General features: G+C 37.1%; 1 protein-coding gene across 1 annotated transcript in view; it reads left to right on the top strand.

The window, feature by feature from the left end:
* Window positions 1-1,802: 1,802 nt before the first annotated feature.
* Window positions 1,803-22,363, top strand: part of LOC149806573 (phosphatidylinositol 3-kinase regulatory subunit alpha-like) — a 50,919-nt gene continuing 30,358 nt past the window's right edge. Inside the window, exons 1-5 of the mRNA XM_089954814.1 lie at window positions 1,803-2,021; window positions 12,895-12,965; window positions 14,319-14,411; window positions 18,140-18,317; window positions 21,158-21,274. Coding sequence (XP_089810940.1) covers window positions 2,010-2,021; window positions 12,895-12,965; window positions 14,319-14,411; window positions 18,140-18,317; window positions 21,158-21,274 — 471 coding nt within the window. The 5' untranslated portion in view covers window positions 1,803-2,009. The remainder of the gene's footprint in view (window positions 2,022-12,894; window positions 12,966-14,318; window positions 14,412-18,139; window positions 18,318-21,157; window positions 21,275-22,363) is intronic.

Raw genomic sequence — 22,363 nt, forward strand, 5'->3', positions numbered from 1 at the left:
TTGTGACTTTCTATCCATGTACACTTGTATACATCGGCCATTAAGGTAGAGTTTAGCCCAAGTTTAAATACATGTAAGTCATATTTATGTTAAATGATGTATCCGTTTTTATTGCCATGTCACTCGATGGTACACCGTTACTATCAATAGTACACCATCACAATGGACAGCATAGTCCAATATCACTTTTGAATCTTGTACGTGTGTGGTTTTTTATTTAAATTTTCTTAAAAATTTAGTCTGTGTCGTAACTTGCTGGCCTAGATTTAATAGCTCCATTAACTTTTAACAGTATTTTATACCATCGACACAGATTGTTTAATATATGTTCTGTTTTGTGCCTTTTTATAAAGTGATGACAAGTTCTTTAGTTACTTCCGCATTTTTAAACTCCTTTGTGCAGACTGTTCATCATGAGGTGAGTGTACAAACGTCACATATTCTTCGTATTCTTAGCCTGGTTCGATATGGTGATCTACAGAGCTTTGTAATGTGACATTTGTTTCATATTGTGCAAATTTAAAATAACGTACATGTATTACCTTCTCGCCTGGATTCGGTATTATTAGGATCTATTTATAGCAAGAAGAAATGACTTCGTTTCACACCAAATAGACACAAAATCTATAGAGAATACAAAGTTCTAGTACATGAAATAGTTTCTTCTTAAAAATTTGGGTCAAAGGTTAACGTGACTGTGACCCTGAATATGTAGTTTGGTGTGTTTTACGGCACAGCAGATAAAGTAGGTTATTTAGTGCCTCTGCATATGGAGTAAAGTGACATAGACAAGGACGCACCACGAAAGCTGACGATCAAGGTTGATCCTATGGCACATTCGACCACGAGTTCCGCACAGGCCACCCCACCACGGCTACCTCCTTCATTAGTTTCCTCTTGCAACATGTCGAAGAACGCATCAGGCTTATAATACATTTGTAAGCAGGAATCCTTGAATACATACGTGTTGTCGTTACACAAGTGAGACAGCACAAATGATGTTTAGTCAAAATTAGTATAACAGAAATAACTGAATTTCGTGAAATGAAACATATTCTCTTTAGTCAGACATATATAACACATATTAGGAGCGTATATATAGGGGTGGGGTAGGGTGCATTTTCGGCGCACATCCACCCCTACACCAGAAGATCGTGATGCAACCGAAACGTTTCCAAAAGTGGGTTTTCTTAACATTTAGATGGTTAAAAATATGAAAACATTTAAATGCAGGAACTTCTGGAGGCTTTGTACCGTACCGTCCGGAAGATCACTCACCAACTTGTTCTCGCTCCTTTACCTCACTCCACCCCCACCCCCACCCCACCCCACCCCCAAACAACAAAAACAAAATAAAACAAACTCCAAGAAAACAAGCAATATCTCTAACAGTGCCGTATGTCTCTCATGCAGATGATGTAGTGTACAGTTGTGCAATATTTATTCTTTTTAAATATTATATTATTAATATTATATTGTTAATAAAATATAGTTACTTGGGAAAGCGACAAAATCATGTCAGGTTTAATTTGCCAAAGTGATAACTTCCCTGTCTTTCAAAGCTACCTGGTCAACCTGTGTAGTTTATGATCCTGCAATAACGGGGATTTGATTTGTTAGCTGGTTTTTTTTTATATTGTTTTTATAGCAGATAGTGACAGAGTCATCACTTCTACTTCCGCATTATTACAAGATAAACGTTGAGCAGGTAAATGAACTGAAATGTGATATATCTACTTGCACCTAGGTGTAGGTATAGAAGAAAACTAGGTCACAAACGACCCAATCCAGAATGTCGACAGGGCGAAGAAGGAAGTTGTGTTGAGGGTAAAACTACATACGCGATTATACAGAACACGATGCTCAATTTACATTATAGATTCGTCTGTTCAAATGATAATATGGACACTGTAAATAGCTAACACGTTTAAGTTGATGGTATATATTATTTAAGATTGCCGGCGCAGTTTCATTCACGGATACTTGACGACAACCAGTTACTGCAGAGAATGTCATTCAGGGTAAGTACACAGGCTGCAGTTGTAAGAGGCTTGGCATTTCAGGTTATGTTTAAGAAAGACCTTGTACTAACTTAAGTTTATAATTTGATCAGTCTTGGAAAGGATATTTGTACAACGAAGAAGAAAGTAAACATAAAAGTGGATGAATTAATGAGAATTTGTATTTCAACATGGACTGAGACACACTATTTTCAATTAACGATCTAATGTTAATAGGTTCAACACTAAACATGGGGGGCCCCGAGTGGCCGAGTGGTCTAAAGCGCTCTTCGTTACGGATCACTGCCATCTCACCTCTGTCTGCGGCGGTTCGAGTCTAAGATTCAGCCAATGTGGGTATGTGAGAAAGCTTGCCAGTAGCTTCTCGTGGGTCGGTGGTTCTTTCCGGGGTTTTCCCGGGTTCTTCCTCCACCATTAATACTGGCCGCCATGTATAGCCTATCGTGTGCTGAAAAATGGCGTTAAACCCCACAACAACAACAACAACAACTAAACATGGTGATGACAAAAGTAGGTAACGTGGAAATGGGTGAGAATACGTAAACAGTTCCAAACACCGATATGCCTCCTTCAGCATATGCGAAACATAGGTGACACTAATTGTCTCTCAAGTTAGGTCAACATTACCTGGAAATATTGATTACCATTATAAACATAATACAAGTGAACAGGAGAGAAATTTATTGAGTTGTGTTGCCAATAGATATTGTCATTTTTTTAAAACGTGAATCAGATTAGACGGAGTAGTAGCGAATTAGACGTTTGAGATTGTATTACTGATCAGGGTCGGGCTTTCCTACCCCCAAGGTTTCACTCTTTATTTTTTCTCACTCGCGAGTGATTGCTTCATAAATACAAACAGCACCCTCACTGGCTTCCCCGAGAGACGTCACCCCGTGACAGCTTCTCTGTTGTATTGATAGTTCTATTAGGACAGAATGTTTTAGTAAACGTATTAAGATTAAAATTTTCTCTAAATTGTATTAAAAGTAATTTTTCATTAAATCATATTGAAAGTAATTTTCCACTAAAATACATTTGAGATTAATTTTATTTATTTCTGTGCTACAACTGTATAATATGTTTTTAATAAAGATTGCGCTTTTACAAGCAAGTTCAAAGCCCCTTGTTCTATAAAATACATTTCTTTTGTATCCAAAAGTCAGCAATTTTTAGACTCGGTTGTAAGTTGCCGAACAGGCGAATTCCTTTGAATGAGTAAGCTAGAAGATTGACGCGTTTCTTAAAAACGAATAAGCCGATGCAGCAGAATTGTCTGTCTGACGATGTACACAAACGCAAAGACAGTTTCCGTAAGAAAGACGGGGGCCTCGTTCTGATTCGAAATGAATAAACACCAAGTACCAAGAAGAACGTCCATATTTGGCCGTGAGTATACGTTCAAAATTGCGTATAAATTGAGAACACGCTTGCGCAAAATCAGTTAATTCATCGAGAATCAGAAGACTCAGTCCTTACAGTGACTCCGTTACCTCTCGCATCGCCATTTCTCCCCCCCCCCCACAAGATGTAGCCGTATGTACACCGTTATGAGTGACACCTTTTGTTAAGAGAGCCTGAACTCTTCTCTCTCTCTCTCTCTCTCTCCATGGGAACAAAACATTTCTTAAGTTATGAGTATTTCCTTATCATACCAAGAAATGATCAAAATCTCATCATAACAAGTGGTGGACGAATATCATGATTAAAGGTGTCACTCTGTAAAGACTGGACAACTCTTCTGTGACTTTCGAACTTTTCGAACACAAGAGGGGTCTGTAATGAAACATAAGCACAAGGAATATCACAACGGGAACGAATACAATTACAACTGAGAGGATTTCCAACATAAAATGTATACATCGCCGGTGAGAATTCTTCTTGCAGAACACCTGAAATTACCAACATACTGAATGCATACAGTACCTAGTCCAGCCCCGAATGTGAGCTACCTACAACTGACATACATCTATCTACCCATGCCATAAACAGAGAATTCCATGGGCCCAACAGTGACATGTCCGCCAGGATCCAAATCAACGACAGCCACATTGATAGTTTCCTTTCCAATGATAGTGACATTAACTTTAACATTTTGAACTCTTTCTATTTTACAGACATTACGTATATTGTTTACTATTCATTTAATATATAATTCGTTTCATTGGAAGAATATATTTCTGGACTGTTGTAATTCTCACACTGGTATGTTTGTGCTGTATCATATTTTTGTTTCTTGAAATACAAAATTACAAGGTTAGTGCTTCAGTTTCCCAAATAACTGATCTAATAAATGATGCTGTATTTAATTTCTTATTTAATAACAATAACTTTTTCTATACCTACTTCAGTAACATTCTTCACAGTTGCTAAGGTTTATAATACAGAGGATGTGAATGAACGTACTGACTTTAGCTTGCATTCCATAGACTAAACTTTTACATCAAACCTGTTTGTACTGAAATTTCAAACCGCCGTATACATGTTTAGTTACCAACACATATAACAAAGTCTTACCATATTTACCCATCTTAGGAAGAATCGTAATTTCCGCCTAGCCGTCTCAAACATATTGACGCAGACGCTGTTTTGCTTTGTCAGCCCAATGGGGTTCTGTAATTTCAATGAGGCTTTTCTCTCACGTTTTCATAGAGTCATATGAATGTGTACCTTATGGTCTCGTGTCTCGGCGATAACACCATAGAAACGGCTCTAATGCTTTTAAACCAGTCAGAAGAGGTGCTTCCTTCCCTGGTTCGGCAACATCAACCGATGTTGTCGGGTTGTTCATTATATATGTGTGCTGAAATGATAAAATAGTCAAAGTGTTGGAGCAATTGCCCGACACCGAGTTTTCTGTGTGTTGCATGGCTCTCATATGACATGAGCATCTACTGGCCAACATACGGCCAACTTCTCAGTCAAATGTGTTTGAAGCGATAATGGCGATACATTCTCTTCCACACGTCACAGGTAACTTCAGTAATACACGCCCATTTCACGGTTGCACTAGACCACACCGAACCAGTTTACGATTACAATGATATTTTCACTTAATGCTCTTAGGTTAGTTTAAATGCGGTTTCTATTTCATACACACGTGCAGGTCACGGTTTGATTGCAAGTGAACAGAAGTCAGGGTTATTAGGGTAGGACTAACACAACACTAACATTTTCACTTTCCGTACTCTTGATTAATACCAAATTCGGACGCCATTCTCTTCGCAAACATTTTTACTTCAATGTTGCTGTTATTTCCATGTAGATATTATGTATGCAATAGGAAGATAAACTAAATATCGTCTTACTAGCACAATCCATAAGAATGAGAACTCATTTCAGCACACTTGGCTGAAGCAAAATAACAACCGTAGTCACCCATAAGTATGTTCTCCTGATGTTATACAAAATAAATTACAAAAATAATTACAAAAATAGAGTAAACTTAACATACAACAAGAAAACAAAGAAAACAAGAACTGCATGCTAATAAGAGAGTTATAATTATTTGACAAGACTAGTCGTAGAAGTAGATTACGTAGAATTTTATTGAATATCGTTAAACCTTTTGATCATTGATCATTGTATGTTTCAATTGTACTGAATATCTTGCAATTTTCTTTTCATTGAAATCTTTTAATTTTACTGAATGTCTGGCAATGTTTGTCTTTTTTTAAAAATTGTATTTCTTAATTTTGCCGAATGTCTTAACAATGTTATTATCAATGTATTTTTGATCTCTCACCTTTTACCTTCTTTTTATGAATGTATTTTTTTTGTTTTTACATATATCGAGCCTCGAGGACTTGGCTCAAATGACCCGAAGGGTATTATTAGGAGAGAATTTTTGAGTAAAAGTAATAAGATTGAAATTTTCTCCAAATTGTATTCAACGTAATTTTTCATTAAATTATACTGAAAGTAATTTTCCACTAAAATATAGTGAGATTAATATTATTTATTTCCGTACTACAACTGCATACTATTTTTAATAAAGATTGCACTTTTACGAGCAAGTTCAAAACCCCTTGTACTATAAAATACATTTCTCTTGTATCCAAAAGTATGCAATTTTTAGACTCGGTTGTAAGCTGCCGAACAGGCGAATTCCTTTGAATGAGTAAGCTAGAAGATTGGCGCGTTTCTTAAAAACGAATAAGCCGATGCAGCAGAATTGTCTGTCTGACGGTGTACACAGACGCAGATAGTTTCCGTAAGAAAGACGGGAGCCTCGTTCTTATTCGAAATGAATGAACACCAAGTACCAAGAAGAACGTCCATATTTGGCCGTGGGTATACGTTCAAAATTGCATATAAATTGAGAACAAGCTTGCGCAAAATCAGTTAATTCATCGAGAATCAGAAGACTCTGTCCTTACAGTGACTCCGTTACCTCTCGCATCGCCACTTTCCCCCAAGATGTAGCCGTATCTACACCGTTATGAGTGACACCTTTTGTTAAGAGAGCCTGAACTCTTTTCTTTTTCTCTCTCTATAACCATGGGCAAAGACATTTCTTAAGTTATGAGTATCTCCTTCTCATAGCAAGAACTGAGGAGAAGGTTATAATAAAAATCTTATCATAACAGCTCTGACTGTAGCGTTTGAATTCCCAGAACATCATTATAGTGACTCAAAACCTTGACAATGTTGTCCGAGATGGATTATCTGAAAAATTTCGATTTTGCTCGCCTTTCATTCTCATGGAGAACTCGACATTTCTTGGATCGTGTCCCCAACAGTTAAATATGGTCATCGCAGATGTTGAAAACGACTCAAATTATTATTAGTGGATGTGCCAATTTAATAATCTGAGACAAATACTTGCTAAGCCAGCCGTATCCATTATCCATAATTGATGTGTGTGTGTGTGTCTGTGTGTGTGTGTGTGATCGCATGTGCGGTATTTAACTCTTTAGCATCGAAAAATATTTTTAAGAAAATATATGCTACAGCTGAAGATAGCAGTGTGCCAATAAAGCTGAATAAAATGTCATCGAGAAACACTACCTAAGTAAATACTTTACCTATTACTAAATAATCATATATATATATATATATATATATATATATATATATATATATATATATATATATATATATATATAGTTATATAGTTACAAATCAAGGGTATTTGCTTTGACCGAGCGGTATCTAATCCTTGCGTGAGTCCACATGAAGTCATACGTTTTCCCCTAAATCAAAAGACTTCCATACAATTTATGTTATTAATTAGAAAGCCCAACGTGTCCATTCTATAAATAAATTTACCGTAGATCTCAAAACTTTCCAGTTGTCTATCAACCGCACATCTGCATGGTTTCTCTTCATCAACTTTTCGTATCGTCCACATATCATGCCATAAAACCACCCAACTTCCACTAACACAGGGAACTAATTTTACTACGCCACCTTAGGCCAGTCTAATCTTGGTTTCGAGATACATTTCGCCTGCAAAATTGCATCACATTTGCCACCACGGCGACAAAAACGGTATTTGCCACGATGAAACAGTCCCTTCTTGTTTATTCATTTGTGTAACTTACCATTCTCCAAAAATAAATTCTGCACCTGCAGTTACATAACCAATGTGCACCATTAGATTTTTATCGGGACTATGGAACGACAGGAACACCCCTGCGGCTCTGACCTGAATTCACCAAAAGGTAAACCATGACATCATGGAACTCACTAAGACTGACTAACACTTCACTCTGTGACGTTTGCTCCTAATAATTGGCTAATTATTTCAAGCTAAGGAATATTTCCACTGGACAGATTTTCCAGTAATCAAACAAGTAATCACAAAAATCTAAGAATTCCTTAAAACGGGGCGCTATAAGCAAATGCGCATACCCCAGAATTATTACATTATCCCCGCTTTCAAAAGATCACTCGTCCTCGAGTGACTCAAACGTCACACTTATGTGGTCTAACCAAAATCGATTACTTTCCCTAAAATCAACCACCAACCCGATTAATTGTCACGTTTGCTCAGCCCCAGTTCGTAAGTCGTGTATAAACTAAGGTATTATTATAAGTCATATTTTGATGTCTAAACATTGGCGCAGGCAAGAGTTAATCTCTTATGCAAGGTTACCATGACCAGAGTGAAGTCCCGGCATCTTGAATCGGCACAGGCGTTAGAGCGAGCGACTTCCCACTTATGTGTTACAGCTTAGTCCTAAGATCAGAGGAACCCGCGAGGGACTGGGGGGTGTTCTAAATCCGTTCCCACGTGGACAGACAACGAGAAAGACATTGTCCGCTAAGTTTGACATCCAATCAGAATTGTGATAACAATATCAATCCGAATTATAACTTCTAACTAGCAAGCGAAAATTTAGTCTCGACTAGGAAGATTGCTGAACAATATAGGTTTACTCCAAGGAAGCCACTCGTAATTTGGCGATAAAACTTAGAAAGGAGAGTCTAAGGAACGACAACGCTTCGTAAAGGACGTTTTGGGGGACAGAACTTCCGGTTCAGTTGAGTCCCGAGTCTCTAAGAGGAAAGACGGAAGTATTGACTAGCAGAGTTGTCAGTGTCGACAAGTCTGGTCGGTGGAGAAAATCGAGGAAGAGGAGGAAAAGTAGTCAAGAAGAAGGAAGTGGAACTGGAGGAGTAGTATAGAGAAGTCGAGGAGGAGAAGGAATTTGGAAAAAGTCGGGAGGAAGAGGAGAAGGAATTGGAGGAATAGGAGAGAAGAATACACAGATGAGTAGAATACAAGGACAGGTGGAAATCTATCTCACACTACTAATCAAGAAATGCAATAGGCTATCACAGGGTCGTGCGGAAGGAGAGTACTTGGGAAATTTTAATCATTTGACTATTGAATTGTCATAAAATTGTTATTCGCTGTATTTCACTCTTTTGTATATTCAGTCATTTAACCGTCGGCATTGCTGACTGGGGGCTCGAAGTTTTACACCTATCTTTCACTAATTTACCTTCCAACCAAAATCGAACCTGGGTGGAACTTCTATAATAATTTAAATAGTATATTGGAAGTACCCCACCCCAACCATAACGCCTATCACAGTGACTGAATAACAACCCGTCACGTCACATTAATGATTCTCAATCATGATGTAGATAAAATTCAGAATCAATAGGCTTGTTTCTTCCAACCCGTCACTCACATCTTACATAAAGTCGTCCAGAATCAGTAATTGCTTATAAGTAAACTAAATGTCATCAAGGAACACAAATTAACCAAGCTGAATCCAACTAACTAACTACTAATTGACCAATGCCACAGCGACCAAACATGACTCTAAGAGAACCCACTCCCAAAAGCAAAAGTTTGAACACTACCACTTAATCGATTCAACTATTCGATGGTATGCAGTGCAATTACTTCATGCTACTAATTAATTGTCATGCGCCATGAATTGTCCTTCAGAACTGCCCAAATGGATACTGTTCTGTCCAAGCAGATAATTCAAACTATACGTGATGGAAACCACATTGGACAATTACAATTGTCAAGATGGTAACTAACAGTCTTCAAAATACACTGTACGAAGCAATTTCCAGTTGACAAGTCGCTAGCAGGTCAAAGAGAATGCAACACAGGAACATTCCTGGTTAAAACGATGTTAGAGAATGCGTTCTTCAGAGAATAACACGTCTCTTATGAACCTCAAAAAAGAGTCAACCATGACTTCAACGCCAAATCTGGCGCGATACACATCGTCGTCCACAGACTAATGTTATTACTCAACACTACCTTCCTTCAGCTATTCACCACTAGTACTAACTCTACAGGGACATTAGAAAAACAGTCCACTGACATAAAAAAGTCCACTGACATAAAAAAAGTCCACTGACATCCAAGCAATAATCCATAAAACCGCCATCTTCCATTATCAGTTTAGGTCTGCTTCACTCACAGCACAAACCAAACAAATCTATCAATTTACCAAACTCTGGTGCTAAGCAGCAAACAGCTTCTAAAAACCATTCTGATCTAGCACCGCACACGATCATTCTGTACAACTTATCCATAAGAAAACAAAAAATAGACATCTGTCATCATATAATGAACTCCACTAGAATCATACTGTGTATATAGCCGATGGGCGCTGATCAATCGGATTTTAACCGCGTGGCTTTTTCAACCCGTTTGACGCTTTGTCTATACCCAGGAATATTATTAATCACGAGGAAACAGTTATTACCCACCCATATTAAGTTGTTCGTATCACCGGTCAGTGTTATAAGCACATGAAACAGCTTAAATCAGCTTAAAATAATGTCAGAAACTTAAACAACAATGTGGCGTTTCCTCGCCGCGCCCTACTACGTTCGATTAAATTGGTACTTTGAGCCGTAATTGGATAAAGTGCCACTTCTTCTTCCTTCTCGTGTGATTATTCCTGGTTATCCGTGTTTTAATGTTCACTCTCAGGTCGCACCAAGCATGGTTTTAGTCGATTGAAGTGAGGAATCTGAGTTGCCTTATGATTGCTCCTTGCGATCAGGTTTGTAACATCCGTTACTTTTTTAACAGTGCGCCATGGTCCAGTCCTGTAGTTTATGTGATTTCCCTTTCATTCTTAGACTGTGGTGCAACCAAACAAGGTCACCATCACTAAAAGACTAACCATGAACCCTGAGATCATAAGCATCCTTCTGATGCCGATAGAGGTTCCTATTTTTTTTTCTCTTGCTTCCTCGTTGACCTCCCACATTGCCTTTCGATAATCCGACACAAATCGAGCCAGATTTTTGTGGCCTTTTCTGGTGTTTTACCAACTAGATCTGTAGGGAGAATAACATCTCGACCCAGCATCAACTTGTTTGGGTGAATCCGGAGAAGTGTGCTCTGCACGATGGGCCATGCTCATAAGAGAAATTTACTGGTCCCAGTTTTCTGGTTTATCATCCACGTATGCCGCTAGCACGCGGCATCGGAGTCAAATCGCGTAATGAGCTTTACCGATGACATGGATCTGTACGCGAGGAGGTTCAGGATGGGCTCTTTCCGCACGTACGGAAGTTGTGTGGCTTACTGCGGGTCGAGTTACATACCAGTTGCGGCATGTCTTTCACAGAAAGCAGTGATAAATGTGCAAAATTGCAAAAACGAGTTGTTTGGATCGGAAATTGTGTCTTCGCTGACAATACATATTAAACAGAAAAAAGCGACAGTACCTGGGTTAACTCAAGTCTGGTAAAAGACTCATTCAGAGAGTGAACTATCCCCATATATGCAACGCAAAGATTCACGTGGGCAGACCAAGGTTGATCTGTTGTTGTTGTTGTTGAAGAACATGGCTGTCTCAGAGGCGCGGAATCATTACCTGTGGAGAAAAGATTTCTCCCGATTTGTTTACTGGTACAGTAAGTACATTGAAAGAATGTTTCTGTGTCGACGCTCTATGCATGTACAGTGTATTTGAATGCTTGAACGATCCTGTCAGGCACAAAGGTTCCAACGACTAAGAACTGTCCGGGGAAGAACACATTATTGAACAAGTACCACGCGAGTTTTGCTACACTGTAGTCAGATGTGATAAGCGACCATTGCATGATGTACCATGGCATGGAAACGGCAAAAGTGTTAATTAAATATGGGGGGGGGGGGGGAGGGAGGGATTCGATCCGGCAACAGTTTTCATCTCCAAAACTTTCCTTGCCCTAGACAACCTGTAGAAGAGGCGGCCATGTTAGCTGTCTATGGCACTTTTGAATCATTGGAGTCTGCGGATCGGCTTCCTTATATATGTTGGCAACATCTTTGATGGTTAGTGCAAATGTGTACATACGCGCAGGTACCTAATGTTGTAGAAGAAAACAAAATGGCAGCCTGCTTAACTACATTGTACATCGAATCATCAAACCATTCATTGGAATATTTTCTTGGCGCAAATAGGTGAATCTTCCACAATGATTGTTTAGCCAGCCATGCTCTGGCGATGGCACGGACACATTCTGTGCACACAATAAATTTTTCAGCAGCTGCTTGGCCATTCCAATAACCGACCGTAGTATATCTTAGACATCGCTGGCTCGAAAGCTACTATTTCGCCTGCGTGTTCGATATATTGCTTATTTGCCTCAAATGAGTGGACTAATTATCGATTCTTCAAATATGTGATGTTAATTTTGATCATCAACTCATAAATCATGTGTAGTTAACTTTGTTCATCGATTCCTCAAATATGTGGAGTTAACTTTGATGATCAATTCATCAACCTTGTTGAGTTAACTAATCATCGATTCTTCAAACATGTTGAGTTAATTTTGATCATCAATTCATCAACCATGTGAAGCTAACGTTATTCATCAACTATCTGGTGTTAACTATAATCATCAATTCATCAACTATGTGGAGTTAACTTCAATCATCAAGTCAAAAACCATGTGGTTTTAACTTTGATCTTCAATTCATCAACTACGTCGAGTTAACTTTGATCATCGATTCTTCAAATAGGTGGAGTTAACTTGGATCTTCTATTCATCAACCACGTGGAGTTAACTTTGATCATGTATTCATCAACCACGTGGAGTTAACTTTGATCATGTATTCATCAACCACGTGGAGTTAACTTTGATCATCTATACATCAGCTCTGCGGAGTTAATTTATTATCAACTCTTGAATGCTGATTTCATTGTAACTAATCATTTTACTTATCAAGTCATCGATACTGTTAAACTTGGTAAATGTCAGGTGTTAAAAAATCATCACGTTTTAAAACTGGTACAAATTAATTTTTACTGAATAGCTTTTGCATCAATACCTACCAGTCTTGTCTAACACGCGTAAAAGCGAATGGAGCAACAATCTCTGTGCGATGTTCGCATGACACCATGGGAAACTGTAAATAGCCATGATGAAATGAAAATGTTTATCTTTTCAGAATGATCGACCGGATAGCTCCGTGATTCGTGAGTTGGAGAGAGAAGAATGGTTCTGGGGCTGTCAAGACAGGTGAGAGAGAGAGAGAGAGAGAGAGAGAGAGAGAGAGAGAGAGAGAGAGAGAGAGAATGGGGTATTGATTTATAGACGGCAATAGATAATTTAAGTGCATGTAATCATTCCTCCTGGCGTTTTAATGATAAATTCAGCCGTCTGACAGACTATTTCATGTCCAAATATATTTATGTTCGTAATTTGTATACAGTAGTTACACGCAAACTGTTCCGTGAGTTTTATGATCCACTAGAATATTGTAATGTTTTGTTTGTTTTATGGGTTTCAGCTACACTTTTAAGGGAGATAAGTGCCTTTTCAAAAGACATACCCAGGCACCCGACTTTGGATGGTCTGGGCGGATATCGAACACGCGACTCAAATATATGTTGCATCACAAGTGCAAAACTACATCAGTATGGTATCTCTTAATGATGATGTCACAATATACATTAATTATAGGCATCACTTATACTGGTTACCAGACACGAGAAGAGATACCACCAGTAGCAGTGTCAAAAGTTCAGATTGGTTACACGATACACCAAGATATAGCACCAATAGCATTGTTAAAATAGCAGACTGATTATCCGACACAGCATCGGGCGTCATTACTCTCAGTGTCGAAACATCAGACTGGTTACCGACACAATAAGAGATACCACCAATGCCATTTTCAGAATATCAGACTGGTTATTCGAAACCGCGTGAGATACCACCAGAATAAGTATCAAAAGACAAGACCCATTATATTCTAATAGCTGTGTAAAATATTAATTTAATTTTCTCTTTTCTAGTACTTTTATATTTTGTATTGTAAATTCAGGCATAAAACATAATTTGTACATTTAATGTCAATACGAAAAAGTAACTTCTAATCCCATAATGTTTTACTCAGTTCTAAAGGCGTACTCTTAAATCTAAACCCCTCAGCTGTACTTAAGAATCCCGATGAGAAATATTTAGGTTTTCGGGGGTCAAATAAATAGGAATGCATTTACATAGTTAGTAATAAAACCATTAGCAGAATTTGTACAACGGTCATGAGATATCACAAATTTTACATATACTTGTAACCTTGCCCCACGTTTACAACTCTAACACAGTGACAACGACATTATATCCAAAGACAAACGGACAAGGTCGGATTCTGGATCGTGATGGGTATTGTATAGTCACTTCTATATGGCAATATATGTTCTGTTGCTTGCTGCCCGTATCATGATTGTTCTGCATGTATCGTATCGCAATCCAAGTATCAAAATATGTAAGGTCTCGAGACCAAGGACATGTATCAAGATACGTATCCTATCGAGACCAAGTAGCGATTCTAGCATGTTTGTATATGTAGGTCTGAATGTATTCTTCCAGGGCCGAAATGGAGAAAATCCTTCGAGACGGCAAGGATGGCACGTTCCTTCTGTTTCAAGAGAAAAATACGGGAGTCCTGTGTCTTGCGTCCAGGTACTTAGGTTAAACTAGCTATGATGCCGTAGCCTCAACGTGGTTGAGGTTACGATTTAATCCCTATACATTACAATGGAGCAAATATAATTATTGTCAAAGAGAAAAAGATGACTTTAACTAAAATCAACTACTTCAGTAATTTTTTGTCAGGAAGTTTAGCTAATGATAAAGTTACTAAGCCTATATCAGGTAAATTATATTGGTATATTTTCGCTAACCGTACTTTGTCCACCAGGACAGATAACACGAGATTATTGCAGTAATTCGTTTTCCAAGTAATGCTTGCTATGCCATATTTGGATATTCTGCCATACGTTGTTCAATGTATTCGATATTTACTTCGATCTGTTTACGTTTCCAAAAAAGGCGCAATGTCCTTATATGGAAAACCAAAAAGCGAGGCTGAAAACGGAAGTAGTTATCAGTTTAACTAATATGGCGGACGATCCAAAAGAAAATATCGGATAAGGAAGGTAACCATATTTCACCCATATTTTTACAAAGATATGCAGCAATTATGGCATTGAATAAGATGGCTATTTGATTTCTTTCACCATGCGTAAAGAACATGCCAAACATTTTTTTTATAGTAGACTGAAGATGCGCCGGGTATGAACCACACTCTGTTGCTCCGTTGATTAGTATTAATGTTAAACCTATTAATGTAATAAACTATTTTGTTAACTCGGGAATACAATTAACTCCCGTAAATAATATTACCAGCTGTAACTGTAATGCACTACATCAACCATAGATGTAACAAACGTTATCCGTAAATTTAAGGATATATGAATATCTTCAATCCAAGATGTGATGAAATAATAGAAATATAATCACCGTTTATCTATACATGTATATAATGTAATCATTACATTTTCATCTTTCTTTTATATTTATGGCAATTATTTTTCCACCTGAAAATTTAATAAATTCCAACAAATGTAATAACTGTAAAGTTCACATGGTTCCTAATAGGTTCAAGGGTTTGTTACATTTACGGAAACAGATTCCACCAGTAGATGTAATAATTTCCCACATATATAGTACCTGTTAAGTTACTGTAATTTAATACATTTACGAATGTTTATTATATTTACAAGTATATCTGGACCGCTACGGTGGCTTAGTGGTTAGAGCGTCCGCCTAGGATGCTTTAGGTCGTGTGTTTGATCCCCGGCCGAGTCATGCCAAAGACTTATAAAAGCTGTACTAACAGCTGCCTCGCTAGGCGCTCAGCATTAAGAGGTTAGTTTAGGACTGGTCGGCCTGGTGTCAGGATAATGTGACTGGCTGGGACATGATGCTAGACGTCTGCGGCATGATACCCCAATGTTAGACATCACTATAAACTGCCACACTGCAGACATTATAGCGATATGACTGAAAAAGTGTTAAAGCTAGGTTAAAAATCCAAATCACACAAACACACACACACACACACACAAGAATATATGTGACAAAATCCCACATAATTAATATACCTGTTGGTAATACTTCATCGTATTTACGGAAGTTTATTGCATTTACGGGAATATATGTAAAGTTTAATAAATAAATGCGGATATTTGCAATGTCCGTAAATATAACAACTTAAAATTAATACGATTCACTGCATTTACGACATATTATTATATTACAGGAATAATTTAAACAAGCAAATGTAAATAATTCCCTCATATGTAATATAATAATATGAATTTATTGTATATACGGATACTTTCAAGCCATAAAGTAATAAATTCCCATAAATGGAGTAACTTACATTTAACAGTTTATTACATTTAGGGATGTTCATTACATGCACAGGATGGGCTTGAACCCGTTATACGCATTAAATTCCCATTAAAGTAACACCATGATATTCATTACATCTAAGGGAAGTTTTGAAGATATAACGTAATGTTGCACAACGAATATGCAATTTCTGTCAGTATTTCATTTACCAGAGCTTTTTTTAAATGGTGAATAGAATTATTGAATTTATGGATGACGTTTATTGACCTACTGTTGATATTATTACAGTTACGGTTGATGTTTTAGGTGTACAGGGTGTTGTTTAAATTTATTGTTAAATGATTACATCTAAGGGCCACATTTCTTTCATTTACTGTTGATGTTATTGTACGATGATGTTATTACATTTACGAGTAAGGTTTATTAGATTATATTTAGTGCAATTGTTACGTTGGCATCTGATTATTTTTAATTACATTTATGCAGTTTACATTTACGGGTAACTTTTAACTTTTACAGACTTCATTATATTTACAGGTGACGTTTATTACATTAGATATTATTTCAGTTAACACAAAAATCTTGAGCGAAACTCATAATAAATGAAGGTGCAAACACATCTTTTGCTAGTCTTTAACCGATGTACCCATACGTTATTTTAGACACAACATCCATTAAATCATAATGCAGGCTAGCTACACGTATGGATTTTCACATTTAACGCATTTTTACATATACCGATTACCGCATTTTTACAAACATCAATTACCGATTTTTGCAAATTGTACGGATTTTCAAATTAAACGCATTTTTACATATACCTATTACCGATTTTCGCATGAAACGCATTTTTACATATACCGATTACCGATTTTCGCATGAAACGCATTTTTACAAACACCGATTACCGATTTTTGCACATTGTATGGATTTTCACATTAAACGCATTTTTACATACACCGATTACCGATTTTTGCACATTGTACGGATTTTCACATTAAACGCATGTTTACATATACCGATTACCGATTTTTGCACATTGTACGGATTTTCACATTAAACGCATTTTTACATATACCGATTACCGATTTTTGCACATTGTATGGATTTTCACATTAAACGCATGTTTACATTTACCGATTACCGATTTTTGCACATTGTACGGGTTTTCACATTAAACGCATTTTTACATATACCGATTACCGATTTTTGCACATTGTACGGATTTTCACATTAAACGCATTTTTACATATACCGATTACCGCTTTTTGCACATTGTAAGAATTTTTTTGTCATAGCTGTCGATATTTGAATGGATAATTTGGAAGTGCGGAGTTTTACAAAAATTATCCAAATTACGTTGCGAATATTACCATTATTTAAAATGAATTATTGAAATTATTTCATATTTTAATCTCAGATCTTGTAAGTAAGAATATTGCTAGCTAAGTGATGACGGACGAAAGAGAACTAGAAAATCATATGCATTTCAGAGTTGTTTATTATTATTATTATTATTATTATTATCGAGTTATTTATTTATTAACTTCCAACAACTGCCGATGAAAGTTATGATTTTTTTCTTCCTTAGATCTATGTGGTCACCGTGAAATATAGAATATATATATACCACCCATGGGAACCATGCACTGGCCTTTTGTATGTGCAATACTCTATGATTTTAAAGACGTCACTTTTTTGAGATCGAAAATTCTGCCTTCGTCCAGAATAAGTTAAAAATGATTTGCAACACTCGCTTTTGTTTCTGGGATTAGCGTTTTCGAATTGAAAATTCCTGGATGGTTTGCAAAAGCAGTAAAAATAAAAACATTTTAGCAAAGTCAAAAAGAAGGAAAATATAGTCACACAAGCATACACGCACAAAATGGATTGATAATGGAATCAATTGATCCCTGTTTGGACTTGCTTTACAATTGCGTATGTCATATGTCTCAGGCAGTCATTTCTTTCCATGCATGTTTTGCTTTCAGGAATTCCAGAGGGTTGATCAGATTTGCGAAGGTTTACGCCTGTGACGGTTTCTACGGTTTTACGGAGCCTCTGCAGTTCGAGAGTATGGAGGATCTGATGGAGGGATTTCAATACTCTCCGGAGATGACAAACAACGGGTTGAATGAAGCATTTATAATATTTCCTCCCAAACAACGAGTAAGTAAATATTGTCGTTCACTGTTTTCATCGTGACAATCATCAATACGTCCATTTAGTCGTCCCAAAGAGTCGAGATTCGCGATAACTACAAGCAATGATTATTGTCATCGTCGATACGATGATGTTTGTCCATCGGTGTCATTTACGACCACAGCTTCAGTTATCTTTTGTCGAGTGGTGTGTACGGAGATGACTAGCACACAAGGGTTAGTATAGAAGTAGAGGTGTTGGCAGGTCTAGCCTTACGAGTGGCACGTTTTATCTGCGCCTCAGGGATTTTCTGCTGTTCAGCGGCACGGGCGCCAGATGTGATCTTGCAGCGACAGGAGGGAGGGTCTTGTCATCGCCGATATAACTGTTAAAGCTTACAGTGGTAGGTGTTTGAAATTAACACCGCTTTTATCGTCCAAAAGGTTGTTACTGTCATCCATATGATACACAAGCATTATCGCAATAGCCGATATGGACTTCGATTGATTGGCTGATTGATGTTCAGTGTCACATCAACACATGAAAAGCTATTTCGTGCCGACACAATTGGAGTAAAGTGTTGTGCACAAAGACACACCACAGCAGCCGACCCGGCCTGGTCTGGGCAGAATTTGAATCCATACCCTGCTGGTCGCCAGTTGGGCAGTCTAACCACCTAATCATCGCGGCTGCCATTGACACTGTAAAATACACATTGGATTGTACCATGCAGAGTGAGCGAATTGCAAATATTGGACGTACCCCTAACGGTATTTTATGCGAAAGGCTTTTTAAGTAACTGCAATAAGAAGTGTCACACGTAGAGACAAATCTCTCCGTTCTCTGCAGATGAATCATCAAGATTCTCAGCTGTGACTGTCATTCATTTGATAATCGCTGAATTGCTGCGGTTATATTGTACCGGAGATCAAGTTAATTTTCTTTACTTATATAAGTATATACATGACTTTCGTCATGACAAAAGCTTGGAGCAAACCGGCGAATAAAACAAATACATAAAATGCGAAAGTCAAAGCACAAAGTTATTACACAACAAACATGAAGTCTGATGCGCACCATCCAATGCTGCTAGAATACAGAGACTATTGCAAGGCTGTTGGAATACACATACTATTTCAAGGCTGTTAGAATATATATACTATTGCAAGGCTGTTGGAATACACATACAGTCGCAAGACTGTTAGAATACAGATACTACTGCAAGGCTGTTAGAATACAGATACTATTGTAAGGCTGTTAGAATACAGATACTATTGTAAGGCTGTTAGAATACAGATACTATTGTAAAGAGATGACATTTGCTTATGAATTATACTTTCTTATTCATTTTAAATGCCTCATATTGAAACTTTGCCAATTTCCATTTTGTTGCTTTATTTAGACCAGTATAAATGTATATGGTAGTTCTACCGCAGCTGTAAACTTTATATATACTTTTTTCTGAAATTATCAAATCGTCTCATCAAAAAAGCAAGATCATATAGATTTCATCCATCTCAGTGGAAGATAGTCATATGCACTTATATTTCTTTCTTCCTTGCATATGAGATGATATAAAGCAAAACCGGATGAGGTAAGTTCTATGCTCCGTACATTTTCTGTTGAATCAATATACTCGGCAAGAGAAAAGGTGATAAAAACAATGAACATTTATAACGTTTTAAATAAGTACGTGCAAAACTGTTTAAATACCCTCTGCACACACGCTTAAGTCGAGTCAAACTGAAACCAACAAAGATCGAGATCAGCCGTAGCACAATGCGCCTACAGATCTGGGTATATCTTGTTTATTCTACCGATGACTCCCAGCAAACTGCACAGACCCAGATCTGCCGGGGCGTTATCTAGTTCTGTGCAGTTTGCAGTTTGACTCTTATTATAAGCGAGAATATACTGTATTCTTTCTATAAATGTAACTGTTTGAATAAATAGATTTACACCGTCATGAGTTTGGTGAAATGCTTGCGTAAAAATATTACACAATTACAGATTTTTATCTTAGACTTATATTTGTTAAGAATCCCCCATTTTGAAAACTATTTGTTTATCAACTTTAACTGTTAGCTGCCATTCATCACTGCAAACATGGATCTTATCCTGTGAATTATGAAGACCTTCCACCGTATTTGAAGTCGTTCTAAAGAACATCAAAACAAAGGAAGTGACATGTTATAGAGCCTCGCCTCAAAAGATGATGATACAACACTTCTATGAAAAAAAACGGTTGATTTGACCTTACACGTTTCTTATCATCTTTCCACATATTTCACTCTGGTTCAGTCTATACTTCATACCATTTCAATGTATAGCAACTACTTTGTTACAATATACAGATGCATGACAGTATATAAATATGAAACTAGATTGTTACTAACCTATTATTCAAGACAAATAACTAATAAAGCAACGTAATAATATCTATTTTTTCAAACTAAATCCACTTCACTAGGCTGCCTGTTGTTTTTGTTCAGCGTGCTTTCGTCTAATAAAATCCCATAGTACCAGTCCTTGTTCTACCGTACCATCGATTTCACGCTGAAAAACATGAATTCAATGTACAGTAGCTAGTTGTGATGATAAAAACATATAGAATGTATTTGATACATCACTGTAATTGGAATTTTGAAAGCAAAGCATGACATTTAGCACTTAACGATATTGAAATATCTTCCTTAATCCCGTGAGAAATTATTATCACACTGCCATACCATTAAACTGCCGCAAATGCGGACAGTGCATGGTGTGATGGCGACGTAGCGATACATCAAATGATGGCCAAATATGTAACTAAGCTTCTTGGTTGCCAAAATGGCAATATAATTTTTAATCTACTCGTGATATTCCAGCCACTTGGAAAAAGCATACAGGACCAGTTGATCAGGGTGTTAGAACTGGATAGGATGATCGAAAGAAAGACGGCGGATGTCGCAAACATCCATCAAGAACAGGCAGAAATACGACAGGTAGGTTTTCTTTCATGCTCAAAACGTTTTACTTATATTAGGGCAGTAGATTGTATGTCTTAAGGGTTGTTTCTTCTCCAATAACGGTTCGTTTTTCTGTGGAATGGCGCAATATTTATTGTTACTCGACAGCGACGAATGTCTCCACATATGAATCTGGTCAACTTATTTTTCTGTCTTGTGTGTTTAATGCAGAATCTAGTTTTGCATCCACAGAGAATATATTTTTGCGAATAAATTTAGCAGAGAACAAGTAATGTAATCAAGATTCAAAGAAAAATAAAATAAAAGGTCATGGTAAACACAGGATACAAACGTGTTTTGTTGCCCTAGCTATCTTCGAGAATTCTTTGTTTTCTTGGGTTCTTTTGTTTTGTTTTTCTCGTGGATTTGACCACATCTCATGTTTCAATGGCTGAAATTGTCATCATATACTTTGCACACAGGTGTATCAGAAAGACCTGAAGTTTACAAACTTAAAGTCTAAATCACAAGGGTTAATTTATCACAACTGTTATGATCTAATCATATTATTCCATAATAAGCTGTCATTAGACTTTCAAAGTTCTGCATGGAACATGATATCTCATGTGTTATGTCGCATTCTAAAGAATAGGTAAAATAGCCAAAGGTCAAGATCGCAATGTTGTTTCATCACAGTATATTAAATGGTTTGTCTTCTTATTTAAATAGATGGCTTTGCTCTAGTTTACATTTTACAACAATGCAAAGGATATAGCCACATATACCGCAAGCGAGAAAATCCATGCACAACTATGTATGCATGTCATTGTCATTGTCATGGAAACTGCTTGTCATTCTTAATGTGGAGCAGCGTAATTTCAAAACTTATTCATTCTTTGTTTTTTTTTTGAAGGAAGCAAGAAAGGTCACGTACGATATAAAACTAGTTTTTAATAAGCCTAAAATAGTTATGTTTCCATTGAGTCTTTGTTGAAGGCAATTACGGCACATATTCAAATAAGACAGGCATCCCCATCCACCACAAAGAAACCAACAAAAACAAATGCGTTCTTATAAGAAAAACATTAAATGATTTTAGGTGTAATGGAAATATTGTTTGAAACT

Source organism: Sinohyriopsis cumingii, chromosome 1, assembly GCF_028554795.1.
Source record: "Sinohyriopsis cumingii isolate HCF-2022 chromosome 1, ASM2855479v2, whole genome shotgun sequence".
Taxonomy (NCBI): domain Eukaryota; kingdom Metazoa; phylum Mollusca; class Bivalvia; order Unionida; family Unionidae; genus Sinohyriopsis; species Sinohyriopsis cumingii.